This window comes from Homarus americanus, unplaced genomic scaffold (assembly GCF_018991925.1).
Source record: "Homarus americanus isolate GMGI-L3 unplaced genomic scaffold, GMGI_Hamer_2.0 scaffold33468, whole genome shotgun sequence".
Classification (NCBI taxonomy): Eukaryota; Metazoa; Arthropoda; class Malacostraca; order Decapoda; family Nephropidae; genus Homarus; species Homarus americanus.
The window spans coordinates 2,153,351-2,172,570 of record NW_024714177.1 but is presented as its reverse complement, the minus strand read 5'-3'; the positions used below and the strand labels follow the sequence as shown (position 1 = coordinate 2,172,570).

Here is a 19,220-nt window from a genome sequence, read left to right as displayed (position 1 = left end):
TAACAAGTGGTGGCAGCGGTGGGATTGATGGGTGTCGCAAAGACTGGAGTTTGCTGGAATGTTTATTTACGAGAGTTGGTGGGACTCCATGTTACCTATCCTGAGACTGATTAGCAGAAGGCAGGTAATAACAATGGAGAACAAGTGACAGGTGAGAGAATGGGGGAAATATCAGAAATGCGTTGATTAAAAAGAGATTAGAAAAAATAAACAGAAAAATGCTAATGATAACGTAACAAAGAACAAGAGAATGAGCACAACAAGAATAAGAGGATGATAAGAAAGAATTAATTAATAGAAGAGAAGAAGAAAAAGATACTAACAAGAGGACACATGATAAGTCAGAAAGATAATGATAACAGATGAAAAGAAGAAAGAGATGAAGAATAAACCCAGACCTGACAAACCAGCGAAGACTCCCGTTCTCATGAGGTACAAAAGGTGGACAGATTATTGGGACCCAGACGACCTGCCCTGGATCCCACCCCCCCACTAGCCACCAAGATGACCCTAAACCTTCAGTAATGGTCCCACACACACACCTGGCGTCATCCACTTTACCTGCACTTACAAGAACTAGGAGTGACTATACTGGAAAGGTGGTGGTGGTTTTGACTCTCTCTCTCTCTCTCTCTCTCTCTCTCTCTCTCTCTCTCTCTCTCTCTCTCTCTCACACAAAAATAAGTCATGGAAATGTCTACTATTTTGTTAACTCTCAGTTCCATTGAGGTAGAAACGGCCCCTTGTTAGCTAACGTTGCTATGAATGGATCTCTCAGCAGGTGTGTGTGTGTGTGTGTGTGTGTGTGTGTGTGTGTGTGTGTGTGGTTCTTGATACACGATACATCTATCTCAACAGCGTGGCCGCAACACACACCTGACTTATGTATATATCAACACCACGCTTTGGAAACTACTGTACGTGTTTGTGGGGGGGCGGGGTGAACGAAGGAGTTGAAATCTGTATAGAAACTTAACAACTAGTGAACAAATGACATTGTTTGTTTTTTTCGTCATTATTTTAGCTTATAAGAGTAAATATTTATCTGCTTAAATTCCGGTTGTTCATTCATCTTTACCTGTAGCTCTCTTGGTTCACCTGCCTGCCTGCCTTCATAACCTTCAACTTCCCCTTCTCATACTAGTTCCTCTGTTTACTTAATTTTCTCTCTCCTTTTCTGCAATCTCCCTGAAGCCCTTTACCCTCCTCCCATCTCTCTCTCTCTCTCTCTCTCTCTCTTCCCATTCCTTCTCCCAACTATTAACCTTTTCCCTTCATTTTCCCTTCCTCCTCCTCCTCCTCCTCCTCTTCTATCCATCCATCACTCACCCTCTTCTTCCTCCTTACCTGCCCAACCCTTCCTCTTCCTTCTTTCCTTTATTTCCCCTTCCACCCCTTCACAAATTTCCCTCTCTTCCTCTCTCCTCCTTCCCATCCACTACCCTCTCTCCTCTTCCAGTTTCTCCCTTTTACTTGCACCCTCTCCTTTTATTTCTCTCCACCTTACTTCCTCCCTTTCTCTAGCACCTTATCCCTCTTTATCCCACCTCTCCTTCCCCTTTCCTCAGCCCCCTTTAACCTCAGCCTCTTTCACTCTCTCTCTCACCTCTTTAGCCTCTCCCTTTCACCGTCCCATCTTCCCCCTTTCCCTCACACCCTTCCCCTCTCCCTCACCCTTACACCCTGACACCCCCTTCTGGCCGGGCACGAGTAATGCCAGAGTGAATATCGTGTTTCTCGGGACTTTCAGAAGCTGCCTCAGTATTGTTCACTTACAAAGAGGCTCTGGACCCGGCCTTCACCCCCACCAACTGAGGGAGTCTGACCTCTTAAAGGGAGTTTGACCTCTGTGAATAACTTCTGTAAGGGAGTCTGACCTCTGTAAGGGAGTTTGACCTCTGTGAATAACCTCTGTAAGGGGGTTTGACCTCTGTAAGGGAGTTTGACCTCTAAGGGAGTTTGACCTCTGCGAATGACATTTGTAATGGAGTTTGACCTTTGTAAATGACTTCTGTAAGGGAAGGTTATAAAGAAGGATAGAAAGAAGAAATGAACGAAGGAAAGAAAGAGATGAAGGCGAATCATGAAACAGCCAAGTCGGGGAAAGGTCATTAATGAATGTTGTTCGTTAGAGTAATGATGAAGAAGTCTCTCTCTCTCTCTCTCTCTCTCTCTCTCTCTCTCTCTCTCTCTCTCTCTCTCTCTCTCTCTCTCTCTCTCTCTCTCTCTCTCTCTCTCTAAAACATACAGATAATTACATTTGTGAGTGAAAAGTTTTTTTTTATCCCAGGTCATACTTAATGCTCTCAAGTTAAGTGCCTGAAAGCGTCCTGGGGGAAAAAATTTCGTACGATAACATGACAACATTATTATTATTATTATTATTATTATTATTATTATTATTGTTATTGTTGTTGTCGTTGTTGTTTTGTTGTTGTTATTATTATTATTATGTGAATATTTGTTGCTTAAATGGTTGTTAGGGTGTATAAGGGAGAGAAAGAGGGGAGGAAGAGTAAGGGAGAGCTGAGAGTGAGGAGCTGAGAGGAGGGAGAGGAGAGGTGTGGTGTTCAGGTGTCTCAGGGTAATGTCGTTGACCTTACCTTGTTGAGAGTTTGAGACAGGAGGCGACAGACCACCGGGAGGAGACCAGGGGAGACAGAGAGGCAGACAGACAGACAGAGAGAGAGAGAGAGAGAGAATGAGTGGGAAAGAGAAACAGAATGAGAGAGAGAGAGACAGGCAGAATGAGAGGGGTGAGAGGGGAGAGATACAAACAAAATGAGAAACAGACAGACAGACAAGGAAATGAGAGAGAAAAGGATAGAATGAGAGAGAGAGAGAGAGAGAGAGAGAGCAGACATACAACACAAAAAAGTCCCCATCGCGCAACACAAAACCCACCCATTGCAACAGAGAGAATCCCCCCCCCCAAAGCCCTGCAACACCAACACCTCTTCATGCAACACAAATTGGAGTTTAATGGCGTCCTTACTTGGTTAAGAAACACTCATATGAACATTAAGGCTTTTTTTTTCTCTTAAGTTGCAACAGAAAGGCAAATGGTGGGGGGTTTTGACAGTGTGGATTTCATATGCGGTGTGGATTGGATATGTGGATGTGTGTGGTGATGATGTTTTAACTATGGATGGGGTGTTGTTTAGGTGAGGAGAGAGAGAGATAAATTGAAAGAGAGGAGAGAGAGAGAGAAAGTGTGTGTGTGTGTGTGTGTGTGTGTGTGTGTGTGTGTGTGTGTGTGTGTGTGTTCCTATGCAATAGAATGTTTGCCACCTCAATTTCCACTACATCAATCAACACACACACACACACACCTCCACGCACACCCCACACCTCCACACACACCCCACACCACCACCACACACACCACCACACACCCTTAACACATCCCAATCTCACAGATCTCTCCCACTTCACACAATTACTGACAATTTCATAATTTTCTTCAATTTTTACCACTGATTATCGTTCACCTCTCACACACATATCGGGATCTGTCTCATCAACATCTTAACTTCAAATGGAACGAAAAAAAATAAAATAAATACGATAATGAAATAAAAAACAATCTCTAATATGCGTCACCGTCGAATTATAGTACAGGTGTTAAGAAGACGAAGCGATAAGACTTGATAATAATTGTGTTTTGGGTTCTGAAAATATACACACAAAATTAATGGATATTCTTTTTGTATAATTTACGCTTGTGTGTATGTTAGTGTATGGGAGTGTATTAGTGTATACTGTATTATGCTTGGTTGTGTGTATCTCTCTCTCTCTCTCTCTCTCTCTCTCTCTCTCTCTCTCTCTCTCTCTCTCTCTACAGTAAGGTTAAGCTCCTGAGAGACACACTGGCCGGGCTAAGAGGACTCTCCTAGGTAATGCTCCCTCACAACACACCTTAATTGAGTTACCTGTGATTCTCCTCTCCCGGGGCTGCCTTAGTGTGAGCTTATGACACAACACATAGTCAGGTGTTTCTTAGTGTGAGGTTAGAACATAACACATATTCAGGTGTTTCTTAGTGTGACAGAGAAAGTGGTAGATAGATAGCCACACATAAGAGAAATAGAAAGAAAAATGATTGAGAGAGAGTAAAGGGAATGGGGTTGAGAAAGTAAGAGAGAGTGAAAGAGAAACAGCGAGGGCAGCAGCAACACTCACTAACCCCCTGGTGTCTCCCACAGGCGGGCAGGAACAGGAGCACCAGACCCTCAACTGTCTTCTGGCCAAGCAGCTGTGTGATGAAGACTCCAACTGTTCTGCCATCCTCAAAGTCATCCCGACTCTCTGTGGCCCTGAACTAGGTAAGTGTGACCTCTTAGTGACCTGTAGTAACCTGTTGTTCTATTTAGTAGGTTTTATACCGCAGCTGTGACTTTAAACATGAGAATTATCGTATATTTTCTACATGTTAAACTTAACCCTACCTAACTTAAACCTAACCTAAACCTAACCTAACTTAACTTAACCCTAACCAAACCAAACCTAACCTGTGTATCTCTTTGGATCAATCATAACCAAAAAAAATTTACTCTAGGTTCTGACTGGTTACACCTCATAATTTATGGGAGGGGAAGTTGTTTTATTTGGTGGAAGTTTATAGGGAAGGATCTAAAGCCCTTGAATGTGTCTAAATTTTATACATAAAATGCATATGAATGGAGGTCGAATGGGCTGCCCTTGGTCTCATTTTTATGTTAGATCGATTATCTTAAATATGTGAGAGAGGGGGGAGAGAGACAGGGGAGAGAGAGAGGAGAGGGGGGAGAGAGAGAGAGAGGAGAGAGGAGGTGGGAGAGAGGGAGAGAGAGGAGAGAGAGAGGGGGAGAGAGAGAGAGGGGAGGAGGGAAGAGGAGAAGGGGGAGAGGAGAGGGGGAGAGAGAGGAGAGGGGAGAGAGAGGAGAGGAGAGGGGAGAGAGAGAGGAAGAGGGAGAGAAATATTAGAGAAAATGGAGAGATGATATTAAGAGGCAGGAGGGAAGAGAATGTTATTAAAGACAGAGATGAAAGAGATGAAAGAGAGAGGTGATGATAAAGATAGAGAGGTGGAGAGACAGGGAGACTCCTCCCAAATAATTTACTCACCTCTCTAACTGCCTTCTTATATTTCTTCGCTCTCCTCCCCTTCTCTCTTCTCCATAAAGTAAAATATCTAATAACCACATCGTTTTTTTATGATTTTTTTTTGTCCTGTAATTTAATACTTTTTGTAATTACTTTTTTTCATCGTTTATTTTTTGTCTTTTCTGTAAATGAGCGTTTGATGTTTTTTTTTTCCAATTGATGTTGTGTATTGTATTACCCACAATGCATAGGTGAAGGTTGTTGTTGTTGTCATTGTGTTGTTATTGCTGTTGTTATTGTTGTTGGTGGTGGTGGTGCTGTTGTTATTGATGTTGTTATTGTTGTTGGTGGTGATGTTGTTATTGTTGTGGTGGTGGTGGTGGTTGTTATTGATGTTGTTATTGTTGTTGGTGGTGGTGGTGGTGAATTACTATTTGTTATGATGTTGCTGTTTTATTTGTTATTGTTGTTATTGTTTTTTATTGTGTTGTTGTAGAGTGTGTTTAAGAGTCATGTGTATAGAGTTAAAAGTCTTGATTAGTACTCTATATGGTCCTTTCTCTCCTTAACTCTACTAACAGTCATGTAACTTCTAAAACGTAAAACTCCTGCGTATAGAGTCCCAGAGTCACAATAGAGTCACAACAGAGTCACAATAGAGTCACTGAACTTTGGAATGGTTCTGTGAAAGTCTTTGGATAGACTCAACAAGATACAAAACTTTGGAGGAAGAGGTTGGTATAGTAAAGTATATCGTTCCTGACCTAGAGATAAGAGCTATAGAGTTTTAATGTGATAGAGCTTTAGGATGATGATTGATGCTTGGATAGAGTTTGAGGACAGTAGCTTCACTGGATAGAGTTTGAGGACAGTAGCTTCATTGGATAGAGTTTAAGGATAGAGTTTCATTGGATGGCTTGCTTCCTTGAGATTAGAACCAGGGAGCAGCAGCAACGAATACCGTCAACAAGAATAAGACTTCAAAACAGAGAGGGAGAGGAGGAACTGAGGGAAGGGAGAAGGAGGAACTGAGGGAAGGGAGGGAGGGGGAACTGAGGGAGAAGGAACTGAGGGAAGGGAAGGTAAGGGAAAACTGAGGGAGGGAGAAGGGAGGGAACTGAAGGGAGAGGTGAGGGAAGAGAGAGGAACTGAGGGGAAGGAAGGGAGGAACTGAGGAAGGGAGGGTGAGGGGAAGGGAGGGAGGGAGGGGCAGGGGAGGGGGAGGGGAACTGGGGAAGGGAGGGGAGGAACTGGGGGAAGGGAGAAGTGAGGGAAGACAGAGGGAGAGGAGGGAACTGGGGGGAAGGGGGTGAGGGAAGGGAGGGGAACCGAGGGAAGGGAGAAGGGAGAGGAACTGAGGGTGGGGAGAAATGTGAATCCTTAGCCATACTCAATCTTCTTATCGGGGGACAGATAAAAGGATGTAGTGTCCTGGCTAGTACCGTAGGGAGAGGTGTATGAAGGTGTGTGTATGGAGCCGATAACACCAGATAACTGATACACTCTTGATAAAGGAACGAATTGAAAATAAACAAGAATCGGATGAAGGGGTAGAGGGAAGGGAAGGAAAGAGAGAGAGAGAGAGAGTGTGTGTGTGTGTGTGTGTGTGTGTGTGTGTGTGTGTGTGTACATATAGAAACACCACCGAGATACACTATACTCACCACACCTTCCCTGGATAGAGAGATAAATAGATTTGGGACCCAGGCTTGAGATCAACACCCAAAGTTCAATAACAAGTGTGTAGTAAAAACTTGGTATTTTTAAGGCACTTCTTCCGAGTCCATATTAGTGTGAGTTACTAGTGAGTGTGTGTGAGTGAGTTAGTGTTATGTATGTATGTATGTATGTATGTATGTATGTATGTATGTATGTATGTATGAATATTAACAAGTCATTATACATTACCAAATCATTATCTCAACACCATTAAATTAATTATATATTATCACCTATAATATAAAATAAATAAAAATATCACAGGTATTTTTTTTTTACGAATACTCATGTAAAATATCACATGACGGGTTTGATACATAGTGTTTAATAGAGGTTTGAATAAAAGACTTATTATGAGTGTCCTGATATTGTCCCAGTGAAGAGATGTAATTGATCTATACTGTGTGTGTGTGTGTGTGTGTGTGTGTGTGTGTGTGTGTGTGTGTGTGTGTGTGTGTGTGTGTTTAAGGCTGGAGACAGAGACAGACAAACAGACAGAGAAGAAAAGGTGAGAGAGAGAGAGAGAAGGAAGGGTAGAAAAGTGAGAGATGGAGAAAGGGAAAGAAAAAGGCAATAGAAAGAGAATCGGGGAGAGAGAGAGAGAGGGGAGAAAGAGAAAGAACTTACACACACACACATACACACACACACACACACACACATACACACACACACACACACCTCCTGGACAACTGTGGTTAAAATAATTCACCCCATTAACTCTCCCCTCTGACCTCAACGCTTGACTACTCTCCCTCACACTGCAATGTTGCCTCCCTCGCCATTCTCTTTAGACATTGCCAAGACCTTCCTGACGGTGTTCTGGCCTCTCACCCTCCTCACTTCCCACCCCCCACCTCCCACTCCCCTACCCCCCACCCCCTGCCTCTGCTCCCCTACTCCCTGGTTTCCTTACCCCCACCCCTACCTCCCTACTCCCCGGCCCCCCACTCCTATCCCCTGTGCTACTCAAGTCAGGCAGTACTATACCACCCACTGTGTCAATTTGTCCGTGTGGGTGAGTGAGCGAGGTGGGTGCGTGACCGAGGTGGGTGAGTGACCGAGGTGGGTGAGTGACCGTGGTGGGTGAGTGACCGAGGTGGGTGAGTGACCGTGGTGGGTGAGTGACCGTGGTGGGTGAGTGACCGTGGTGGGTGAATGACCGTGGTGGGTGAGTGACCGAGATGGGTGAGTGACCGAGGTTATTGTACTCAGCCAGTCTTCACCTTATAGTCGGGCTTCTTCAATTATCTTTGACTCGTCTCTGATAAAAAAAATGTCAGTTTTATTTCATTTGTCTTGTCTTATAGTGCCTGACTTCCCTGATGGTACCTGTGCTTGTCTGTAGGTTAGGTTAGGTTAGGTTAGGTTAGGTTAGGTTATTAATTTCTTGTTTCATATGAAGAAAATAAAATACTATATATTTATTAATACTATATACATATTTGTCCTCAATTTAAGTAAGTGAAATATAATTATCATTCATTCCTGAGATTTTAAAATTAATAAAATAATAATAATAATTTTACGATGAATTATGAATGACGTGTTTTATTTCTCTCGTGACGTCATACATCAACACTCCCGGGCAACAAATACACCTGGAGATTCTGGGTTGAAAATTGTGTTTTTCAATTATAGTTTTATGAGTGGTGACATGTTTCACTTCTCGGTGGGGGAGGAACTGTCATGGAATCACTGAGGAGATATACTTGTTTTCTTGTGGTATTGACCTTTGACCTAACCTGACCTAACCTAACCATGGAATCACTGAGGAGATATACTTGTTTTCTTGTGGTATTGACCTTTGACCTAACCTGACCTAACCTAACCATGGAATCACTGAGGAGATATACTTGTTTTCTTGTGGTATTGACCTTTGACCTAACCTGACCTAACCTAACCATGGAATCACTGAGGAGATATACTTGTTTTCTTGTGGTATTGACCTTTGACCTAACCTGACCTAACCTAACCATGGAATCACTGAGGAGATATACTTGTTTTCTTGTGGTATTGACCTTTGACCTAACCTGACCTAACCTAACCATGGAATCACTGAGGAGATATACTTGTTTTCTTGTGGTATTGACCTTTGACCTAACCTGACCTAACCTAACCATGGAATCACTGAGGAGATATACTTGTTTTCTTGTGGTATTGACCTTTGACCTGACCTGACCTAACCAGTATATGCGGTCACTCATCACCAAACAACACCACCCCAAACATCAATAATAAACTCACTCTAAACATCACCACTCACATTACTTCACGCGGTCTATACATCTAACATCACCCCGTCACTCAACACATCATCTGAAGCCAAGACGAACCTTAAACACAGGTTGGTGGGAGGTGAGACAAGGCAGGAACATGAAGATATATATATATATATAAACTCCTCCATTTAGGCCACTGTCTCGTGTAACAATATATATGTAAATAAACTATATCAGGGTTAGGTTAATCTGGAGTAAGTTTTTTGTGTGCATCTTCACCACACACACATACATATATACATACATACATACATACATCATACATACATACACCCACTCCCACACCACCTTGACGCCCAACTCTCAATAATAGACGCACCAGGGGGGGGGTGCTCTCAACTCACGCTCTCAAAGGTCACCCACTACTCCCCCCCCCCCACCCCCTCCAAATCCGTCCCTTAACTAAGGTCTTTCAGTAACGTATTCGCCTGATCCATTCACATTACGACACAAAGATTGATTCTAAAAAGTTCGTAAGTCAGTTTTTTTGGTCTTATTTGTCGTAAGTCAATTGTTTAGCCCAATTTAGAGTATTCTATGTATTTGTTTTAACACTACACGAAATTGGATTCTTAACAAAAAAAAAGTAGATTCTTGCCTTTGGTTATTTGAAGAATTAATAAAGTTAAATTCTCAAATATTCTTACGTCAATTTTTTCCCTCAAATATAGACACAATAACCCACATAGTGTGTCTCACTGAAGCTACCAGATAAAGACAGCTTCACAAAGGTCCATTCGTCAAGTCCTCTTGCTCCGCTTAAGTGGAGGTCTGAGAATACGTCTAATTATCTCACCTTTACCTATATCTCGTAGATGGTAGACAAGATGGCGTCCTTAATGCTCTGAGACTGTTGGCAATGTTTTTTTTTTACACAGTTTAGGGGAAAAAATATAACTTTGGGGGAGTTTTCTGATTCTGGGTGACAGCTGACTCCTCCTCCTCCTCCTCCTCCTCCTCCTCCTCCTCGCTGATGCTCGTGTCAAGGAGGAGAGGACAGGGAGGGAGAGGGAGAAGGAGGGAGTGAGGGTGATTAAAAAAAATAAGAGAGAAGGGTGAATAGGAGGAGGAGAAGAAGGTAGGTGGAGCATGAGAAGGAATGGGAAAGAAAAGAAGTGAAGGGAAGGAGGAGGGTGGAGAGGATTGAGGAAGAGAGAGAGAGATAGAGGGAGGAAGAAGCAAGAGGGAGATAGAGAGGTGGAAGGAGAATGAGAGAGAGAAGAATAATCCGATAAAACAAACCAAATAGACAGACAGACAGACAGACAGACAGAAACACATCTTCACAACCACACGGAACAGAACAATAATTATAACCAGATTATTAATTCCATTGTCGGAAGAAGAGCGCCAGGCGTCATTGGTCGCTCGTGCTGGCGCTCCTACTGCCCCCAGCGTCCTTCGAAACTCATAAAATAAGACGACTATTGAACTCCTCATTCCCACGGGGTAGACCGACTCACTAATCCCGGGTTATGGAAGCGTCCGTGAGTCTCTGGTAAGGCTTTAGGAGTCTCCCGTATGGTAATGTTAGGGTGGGGGAAAGGGGGTGGTGGTAGAGGGGGTGGTAGAGGGAAGGGGTGGTAGGGGAGGGGGTGGTGGTAGAGGGAAGGGGGGTGGTAGAGGGAAGGGGGTGGTGGTAGAGGGAGGGGTGGTGGTAGAGGAGGGAGGGGGGGGCAGGGGAAGGGGTGATGGTAGAGGGGAAGGGGGGTGGTGGTAGAGGAGGGAGGGGGGGCAGGGGAAGGGGTGATGGTAGAGGGAAGGGGGGCAGTGGTAGCAGGGGAAGGGGTTGATGACAGAGAAAGGGGAGAAGAGGGAGAGGAAATAAATGATAGAAAAGAAAAAACATTAATCCTAAGTTATAACTCATAAGAGAGAGCCTAAGTTATAACTCCAAGGTAAAGTCAAGTCTCACCTCTTCTGTGTTAAGTCAACGTACAAATAATTCTACACTTTTATGTCGTTAATGAGATATAACCACAGACTGACAGACAGACACCAACACAGACAGACAGACAGATACAGAGACACCGAGACACAGACCGAAACCAAAACAAACACAAGTAGACAGATACAGAAAGAAACAGACATACAGAAAGATAGAGACAGACATACAGACAGATAGATAGAGAGACAGACATACAGACAGACAGAGACAGACATACAGACAGACAGGCAGAATCAGACAGACAAAGACAGACAGAGATGTACGAAGTTGGCTAAGTACATCAGGTCAATGGCGTAAGAAATAAACTTATAGTGAGAAGATCCTCGAAGTGCGTTAACTGATTTGAGTGTGTGTGTGTGTGTGTGCGCGCGCGTTCGTCAAACTTCATTATAAACATTCTAAACTTGCTTTTAACAACATCCTGACGCAGTAATCAACACGCTGGTTTGCTAGTAAGCGAAGGGGGGGGGGGGAGAGAGAGGTCCGGAGTCTGCCGTAATCCGCTAGTGAATGGAACAACTACTTTAAATATTGCAGTGGCATGAATATTTTAGCAGTCTTGGTGGAATGCGCCAGGCTCCGTGACCTTCCTTCTCCTCCTCCTTCTTCCTGCCGAGACGACTAAACGATGTAGCTCTCAGGTTCCCCATGTAATGTTTATCTCCTGTACAGTATAGTAATGGTATGTGATTTTGGCGGGAGTTTTTGGAGGGAGATAAGGGTTTTTGTGGGATTTTGGCGGGAGTTTTTTGTTTTTGTGGGATTTTGGCGGGAGTTTTTTCAGGGAGAGGTGTGGATTTTGTGTGATTTTCCCATAATTCGTTAAAGTATGTTATTTTTTCGTGATTCGCTAATGGTTTTGTGTAATTTTTTATCTCCTAGTTCGTTATTATTACTCAATGTTTTTCTTCGTGGTAAACAATTGATTCAAAATACTCCCCAAAATATTCCTCCTAACTGGGGGGTGGGAAATAACACCCGATACGATACATCTTCAATAATATTTCCACAACATTTTCCTCCTGCTTTCCCACACCTGCTTTCCCGCGCTTTCCTGCTTTTCCCGCTCTTTCCTGCTTTTCCCGCTCTTTCCTGCATTTCCCGCGCTTTCCTGCATTTCCCGCTCTTTCCTGCTTTTCCCGCTCTTTCCTGCTTTTCCCGCGCTTTCCTGCATTTCCCGCGCTTTCCTGCTTTTCCCGCGCATCCAGTTAAGTAGGGGAAGGAAAAGTTTGACCTGAGAAGACTTTTAAAAGAATCGCGCTCAGATCCATCTTCCGTAATGCTGATAAATGGAATTCAAGGGGTAGCCCGTCTGACGTCTCAGGATGGTAATTAAGAAAAAGAAAATGTCTTACTAAACTTTGGGCCGTTTTTGTTTACTTATGTAGTCAGTGTTGGTGAGTTGAGACAAAATTGGGCGAGATTCTTATTAATTTGTTTTGTTTTTATGTGATTAGTCGATGGTGATTTATTCATGGGGGTAATTTAGAGAAGGGATTGTCTTTGTTTATTTACCTGTTCATTTATTCTAGTGTCATTTTGGTTATTTTCTTAATTTAATCGGTTATTTTTATCTTTGCATTTTCTCGTTTTTACAAGACTTTTTTAATACCTGTCGAAATTTTGGGTCAATAATCTTAATTTTTAAAAGTCCTCACATAAAACATATATAAATATAAATAATAAATCAATTCTGTCATTTTTTATTATTTTTAAAAGAATAAAAAACAATAATAATATGGAGAGAGTCTGCTCAGTGTGGGGGAATGAAGGGGGTGAATGATACTGGCGTTCAACACAAGAGAACAATAACAAGACGAAGAACGACATACATACATACATACATACATACATACATACATACATACATACATACATACATACATACATAAATACATACATACAGTGTGAATGGAGGCTAGTCAGTGTCCTTAACTTTACGAGACAGACCAGTATAGGAAGTAAAATCAATATATTCAGGAGAAAGAAAGTGCTATACTGCGTTGAGGGAGGCGAGCTCACCCGATCGATTCTGAAGGCGGCGAAGGAGGCGGAGAAGAAGGAGGAGGAGGAGGAGGAGGGGTAAGAAGGAGGAGGAGGAGGGAGAAGAGGAGGAGGAGGAGGAGGAGGAGGGGGAAGAGAAATTCGTGGGGTGTGTTTGGCGTAGGTAACTGGTGCGAGGTGAGCGTGGTTTATGGTCTTGTGAGGATCGTAGTTTTATTTTTTTTGTGTGTGTGTGGGAGAGGTTTAACCTTTGTGATGGACCAGAGGGGAAGTGAGTCTAGGAATGTGTTATCTTGTGAATTGTAAATAAGAGTGATAGACTAACTTGATGTTTACGCTAGACTTGGTTCACGTAATGTTGGGTGAGGAAAGGTGAGGATAGTTTGATGAAGTAATGAATTAAGAGAAAGTAACGCTAAAGATTTATAAGACTCTCTCTCTCTCTCTCTCTCTCTCTCTCTCCATCCCTTCGTCTGTCTGTCTGTCTATCTATCCATCCACCCATCTATCTATCTATCTATCTATCTATCTACCTCACCTGCGCTATGAAGACCCCAAAAACACAGCATTTGACACAGGTGTAATCAGAAGGTTAGTAGTGTATTGAAGGAATTGAGTAAAACACATAATGCTAGAGAATAAACTGTTGGAATGTGGGTGTGGGTGTGGGTGGTGGGGTGTGGGTGAGGTGTGGGGGTGAGGTGTGGGGGGGGGTAATAAGAGAGTAGACCAAGAACTACACTATTAACTACTCTCTATTGACGGGGTCTAGTTGTGTACACGCGACCATTACGCCACTATAAAGGTGCAGCAGCTGATGACAGAGAGAGGGAGATCAATATAATGTCCAGGTGGTTGAGTAGGCAGGTAGGTCATGATTCACTTCACAGGTAGGTCATGATTCACTTCACAGGTAGGTCAGGATTCACTTCACAGGTAGGTCAGGATTCACTTCACAGGTCGGTCATGATTCACTTCACAGGTAGGTCATGATTCACTTCACAGGTAGGTCATGATTCACTTCACAGGTAGGTCACTTCATAGGTAGGTCATGATTCACTTCACAGGTAGGTCATGATTCACTTCACAGTTAGGTCATGATTCACTTCACAGGTAGGTCAGGATTCACTTCACAGGTAGGTCATGATTCACTTCACAGGTAGGTCATGATTCACTTCACAGGTAGGTCAGGATTCACTTCACAGGTAGGTCAGGATTCACTTCACAGGTAGGTCATGATTCACTTCACAGGTAGGTCATGATTCACTTCACAGGTAGGTCAGGATTCACTTCACAGGTAGGTCATGATTCACTTCACAGGTAGGTTCAGGATTCACTTCACAGGTAGGTTCAGGATTCACTTCAGGTGCTGGAATAACGAGAGTACAAGGGTTCGGGGCTCAGGGCCGTCGTAAAAGCCCTGGAAGATTGAGTTTATGGTGAAGAGTGGTGACTGTTAATACTAGTCTACTGGTATAGTGGTATAGTGTTTCCTCCCTCTGTGTATGTGGAGGGTCTGTCTTTGTGTGCGTGTGTGTACCTGTGTATGTCTGTATGTGTTTCTATATTTGTATGTGTGTGTGTGTGTGTATTTGTGTATGTATGTGTGTGCTTGTGTATATGATATCTATTTCTGTATGTATGTCTGTCGAGCTATATGTGTGTGTGTGTGTGTGTGCTTAGGTCACAACAAAATCCAATATCTTACTTTTTATTACAATTTAGTATCACGAACGTACACATTTCTTCACCATTCACCTTTACACTGCATTACCTACACACACACACACACACACACACACACACACACACACACACACACACACACACACACACACATTAATGAAGGAGTCAAGTGGTCTGTTCCTACATACACACATACATGCATGCATTCATACATACACTTACACAAACACACACATACACTTACACTTGGTTGGAATATCACAAGCACTCACCAGGAGACACTTGTATAAGATATGTGAGTTTATTTGTTTTATTTATTTAGTGTATTATATCACCTCGGGGGACAAAAGTTACAGATACAGGTACACATTGTTACAGGTACAAATACAGGTACACATTGTTACAGATACTCAAAGATACAGGTACAGATACAATATAATGAACATCAGTAACAGGGTGTAAAGGATTATTATACAGTTAATATATAAAATTATGTAAACGAAGAAAGAAAAATAATCACATATTTTCCCATGACATTGAAATTCTCTCTTAGGGAAGCATTCATTCAGGTCACGTGACGAGGGTAATATTCCGACGAGCAGCACGCGTTGTGGGTCAAGGTCACTCATCCACTCGTACTGCGTTGTGGGTCAGGTCACTCATCCACTCGTACTCCAGGTGTTGGCAGGGGTTAGTGGGTGTTGACAGGTGTTCTCAGGTGTTGATGGGTGTTATTAGGTGTTGACAGGTATTCTCAGGTGTTCTCAGGTGTAGACAGGTGTTCTCAGGTGTTGACAGGTATTTTTAGGTGTTGACAGGTATTTTCAGGTGTTGACAGGTATTCTCAGGTGTTGACAGGTATTCTCAGAGTGTTCTTAGAAGCATCGTGATCTGGAGCTACGCATGATAAATAACTCACACCGAAATGACCATCCAACGCCATCACGAGCATTCACCATCGTCTGCCGTCACGAAGTCCGCTTGAGCAGTGATGTAGTGTTGATTGGAGGATTTGCCTGTCCTATTTCCTGTTGTTGTTGTTGTGTTTCTACGTTATCCAGGTGAGTTTGTGTGTATTCATGTTTGTCAATACTGGTGATGATGATGTGTCTGTCTGTCTGTCTGTCTGTCTGTCTGTCTATCTGTCTGTCTATCTATCTGTCTGTCTATCTGTCTGTCTGTCTGAACTGCTCCCTTCATACAATATATCCTTCACCCCAAAACACACTACCATTAACAAGCGAATCTCCCAGGTAACCACACACACACATACACACACACACATGCACACACACACACACACACACACACACACACACACACACACACACACACACTAGAGATGTTGATGATGGTGTTCACCCAGACTTAATCTCAGGTAATCTTAGCCAGGCCAACAGGTGAGTGGGTTTTTACCTGATTTATCCCACACATTGCCTCACTAATTGCACAGGTAATCCCAGAAAGTAATGCTACCTACCTGGGGACTCGTAAAAATCACCCCTGACACTGAAGGGAATTATACTCCACCTGTCCCTGGATTCTCTAATGAGTCTTTAACACCTGGTTGATTAAAAAAAAATAGTGAAGATAAACCTTGTGGGAAATATGGTGAATTTATTTGGTATTTATTTATTTGTTTGTTTGTTAGTATTTGTTTAAGAGGGATGAGGGTTTGTTTGTTTTTAAGAGTGAGTGAGTGAGTGAGTGAGTGAGTGAGTAAGTTATCAAGTCAGTGCCAGAGAGAAGTAACACACACACACACACACACACACACACACACACACACACACACACACACACACACAGATAGGACGACGAATAAAACTGAGACATGTACAGGAGTATATCAAACAAAAAAAATGACATGTACTTTATAACTTCAACAAGAGACGCTGAGTAACTAGACCTTTAACAGAACCAGGAAGACAGAGAGGAGGGCAGGGAGATGAGGGAGATGAGGGAGAGGAAGAGGAGAGGGAAGAGGAGGGGGAGACGAGATGAGAGAGAGACAAGATGAGAGAGAGACAAGATGAGAGAGAGACAAGATTAGGGAAAGACAAAATAAGGGAGAAACGAGATAAGGAGAGACAAGATGAAGGAGAGACACATGAGGGGAGAAACGAGATATGAGCAAAAAAAAGAGAGAGGAGAGAGAGGGAGAGAGGGAAGAAGAGAGAGGGAGATGACAGTAAGAAGAAAGGTAGCAAGCAACAGGTAGGTAGTAAGTGTGTTTAAAATGAGACTCCTCACCACCTTACCCACCCCCTCTCACCCTCTCCCCCGCCCTTACCCCCCTCCCTCTTCCGTCCCCCTCTTCCCACCCATCTACCCCATCCCACCTCGCCTCCCCCATCACACCCCTCACACCATCATCCCCTCCCCTCATACACCCTCACCCCTCACCCCTCCCCTACATCACTATACCAAGGATCCCTCAGCTTATTTCACCTTTTTAAACCTAATCCCTCACCCTCAAGAGATGTCAATGAGAGAGAGAGAGGGAGAGAGAGAGAGAGAGAGAGAGAGAGAGACCACACATATACCAACGCCCTCGTCTCTATCTCTCTCTATACATCAAAGTTTATCCCTGGATGTCCCTTCAGACTCTTGGTGTGTGTGTATGTGTGTGTGTGTACGTATGTGTATGTGAGTGTATGAACATCTATAAAACGTACATCTCACGTCACCTACCCTCAAGTATTCTCAGTGTACCTTCACCTTTTGATCTACCTGACCCCGTTAACTTGAACTCAGATCACTAAGGTTTGTGAGAGTGTAGTGATGATGGTGACACAACCCCTTGAGGTCCTCACTCCTGGTGCGTTCTGGTTTGGTGAGATTCTTGTACCTGGCAATCTCTCTCTCTCTCTCTCTCTCTCTCTCTCTCTCTCTCTCTCTCTCTCTCTCTCTTCTCTCTCTCTCTCTCTCTCTCTCTCTCTCTCTCTCTCACCGTCAGTATGCAGGGAAGACTTGGTAAGACTTTTCTCTCGGGGTTTATACCGTGCAAAATTTTCTTTAAGGTGCTTATGTCATCATTCAGAGAGAGAGAGAGAGAGAGAGAGAGTGTGTGGAATGACAGACAAAGAGAGATAGAGAGAATATATCTAAAAAGAGATAAACGGAAAGATAATGATAAATAACTAGAGAGAGAGGAGAGAATGACATAGAGAGATAGGAAAAAGAGAGAATATAAATATAAACGGAAAGAGAAAGAGATAAAGAAAGAGAGAGAGAAGGGGGGAGGGGGGAGGTGAGCTTTAGACACAAATACGTGGTTATGAGAGAAAGATAAAGAGAACAAGAGACAAAGAGAGAGAGATAAAAGAAAGAAAAAGAAAGAAAAAGATAAAAAGGAGATAAAGGAGACAAAAAGAGAGAGATAGAAAGAAATAAAGAGAGAAAGGAGAGACGGTGTGAGCAATAGGGGTAAAAATAACACAGCTTCCTGGACACCATCGACGAGTTTCATCAATTCAATTTTCTGTCAGGTTCCTCCCAGCCTCCAGGAAGGTCCCTGTTAGTCCAGTTCTCTCCCTACGTGACCTGCCTCTCTCCCTCTTCCTGGTTCTGCACTATCCCTTGGCCTCTCTCTCTCTCTTTGGCCTCTCTCTCCTTCCTGATTCCGTAACCCTACTCCTCTCTCTCTCTCTCTCTCTCTCTCTCCTTCTAGGTCTCTTCCCCTGAGCCCTCGCTTCCACCCGTGTTAAGTTAGGTTACGTTAAGTTAGTTGTATATTGAGAAAAAGAAGTGAAGTTACTTGTAGTGTTTGTTAATATACTGAAGGAAGAATTGGATTAGAGTTGGTCATTTGGTAGTTAGAGTGAACTTTGGGGGTAGGTTAATATTATAGTGTGTGTGTGTGTGTGTGTGTGTGTGTGTGTGTGTGTGTGTGTGTGTGTGTGTGTGTGTGTGGGAAAGGAGATTTGAGAGAGAGTAGAAGGGAGGTTAGGTTAGGGTTTGGTTAAGGTGGAAACGACAAGGTGTAAGTAAGTCAGTTCACTCTCCCTCTCTCTCTCTAGGCTTCTCCCCCGAGCTTCCCCGAGCCTTCCCTTCCTGAGCCTTTCTCCTGACTCTTTCTTTCCTCTCACCTCTCCCTTCTCTCTTCCCCTCCAACGCGCCTCTTTCAATTTTCTATAAACTTACATAGAAGAAAAACTACACACACACACACACACACACACACACACACACACACACGCGCACACACACACACACACGCACACGCAGACACACACACGCGCACACACACACACACACACGCACACACACACCATACAACAACTCTTATGTAACCAGGATGCTGTATTAGCCCGGCAACGACGCTGTAATGATTCTGTAACGAGGCAGTACGGTACTCTTAACGGCTATATCGGTGCCGTAACGGCTGTAACGGGCTGTAACGGGCTGTAACGGGGGTAAACTCACGTAACAAATATGAGAATAAAACCGTAGGGGCTTGAGAGGGTATTGCCCCTCTTTCCCTCCCTCCCCCT

General features: G+C 43.4%; 1 protein-coding gene across 1 annotated transcript in view; it reads left to right on the top strand.

The window, feature by feature from the left end:
• The window catches only part of LOC121875950, a 52,914-nt gene that overhangs the window by 6,845 nt on the left and 26,849 nt on the right, over positions 1 to 19,220 (top strand). Inside the window, 1 exon segment of the mRNA XM_042380750.1 lies at positions 4,206 to 4,325. Coding sequence (XP_042236684.1) covers positions 4,206 to 4,325 — 120 coding nt within the window.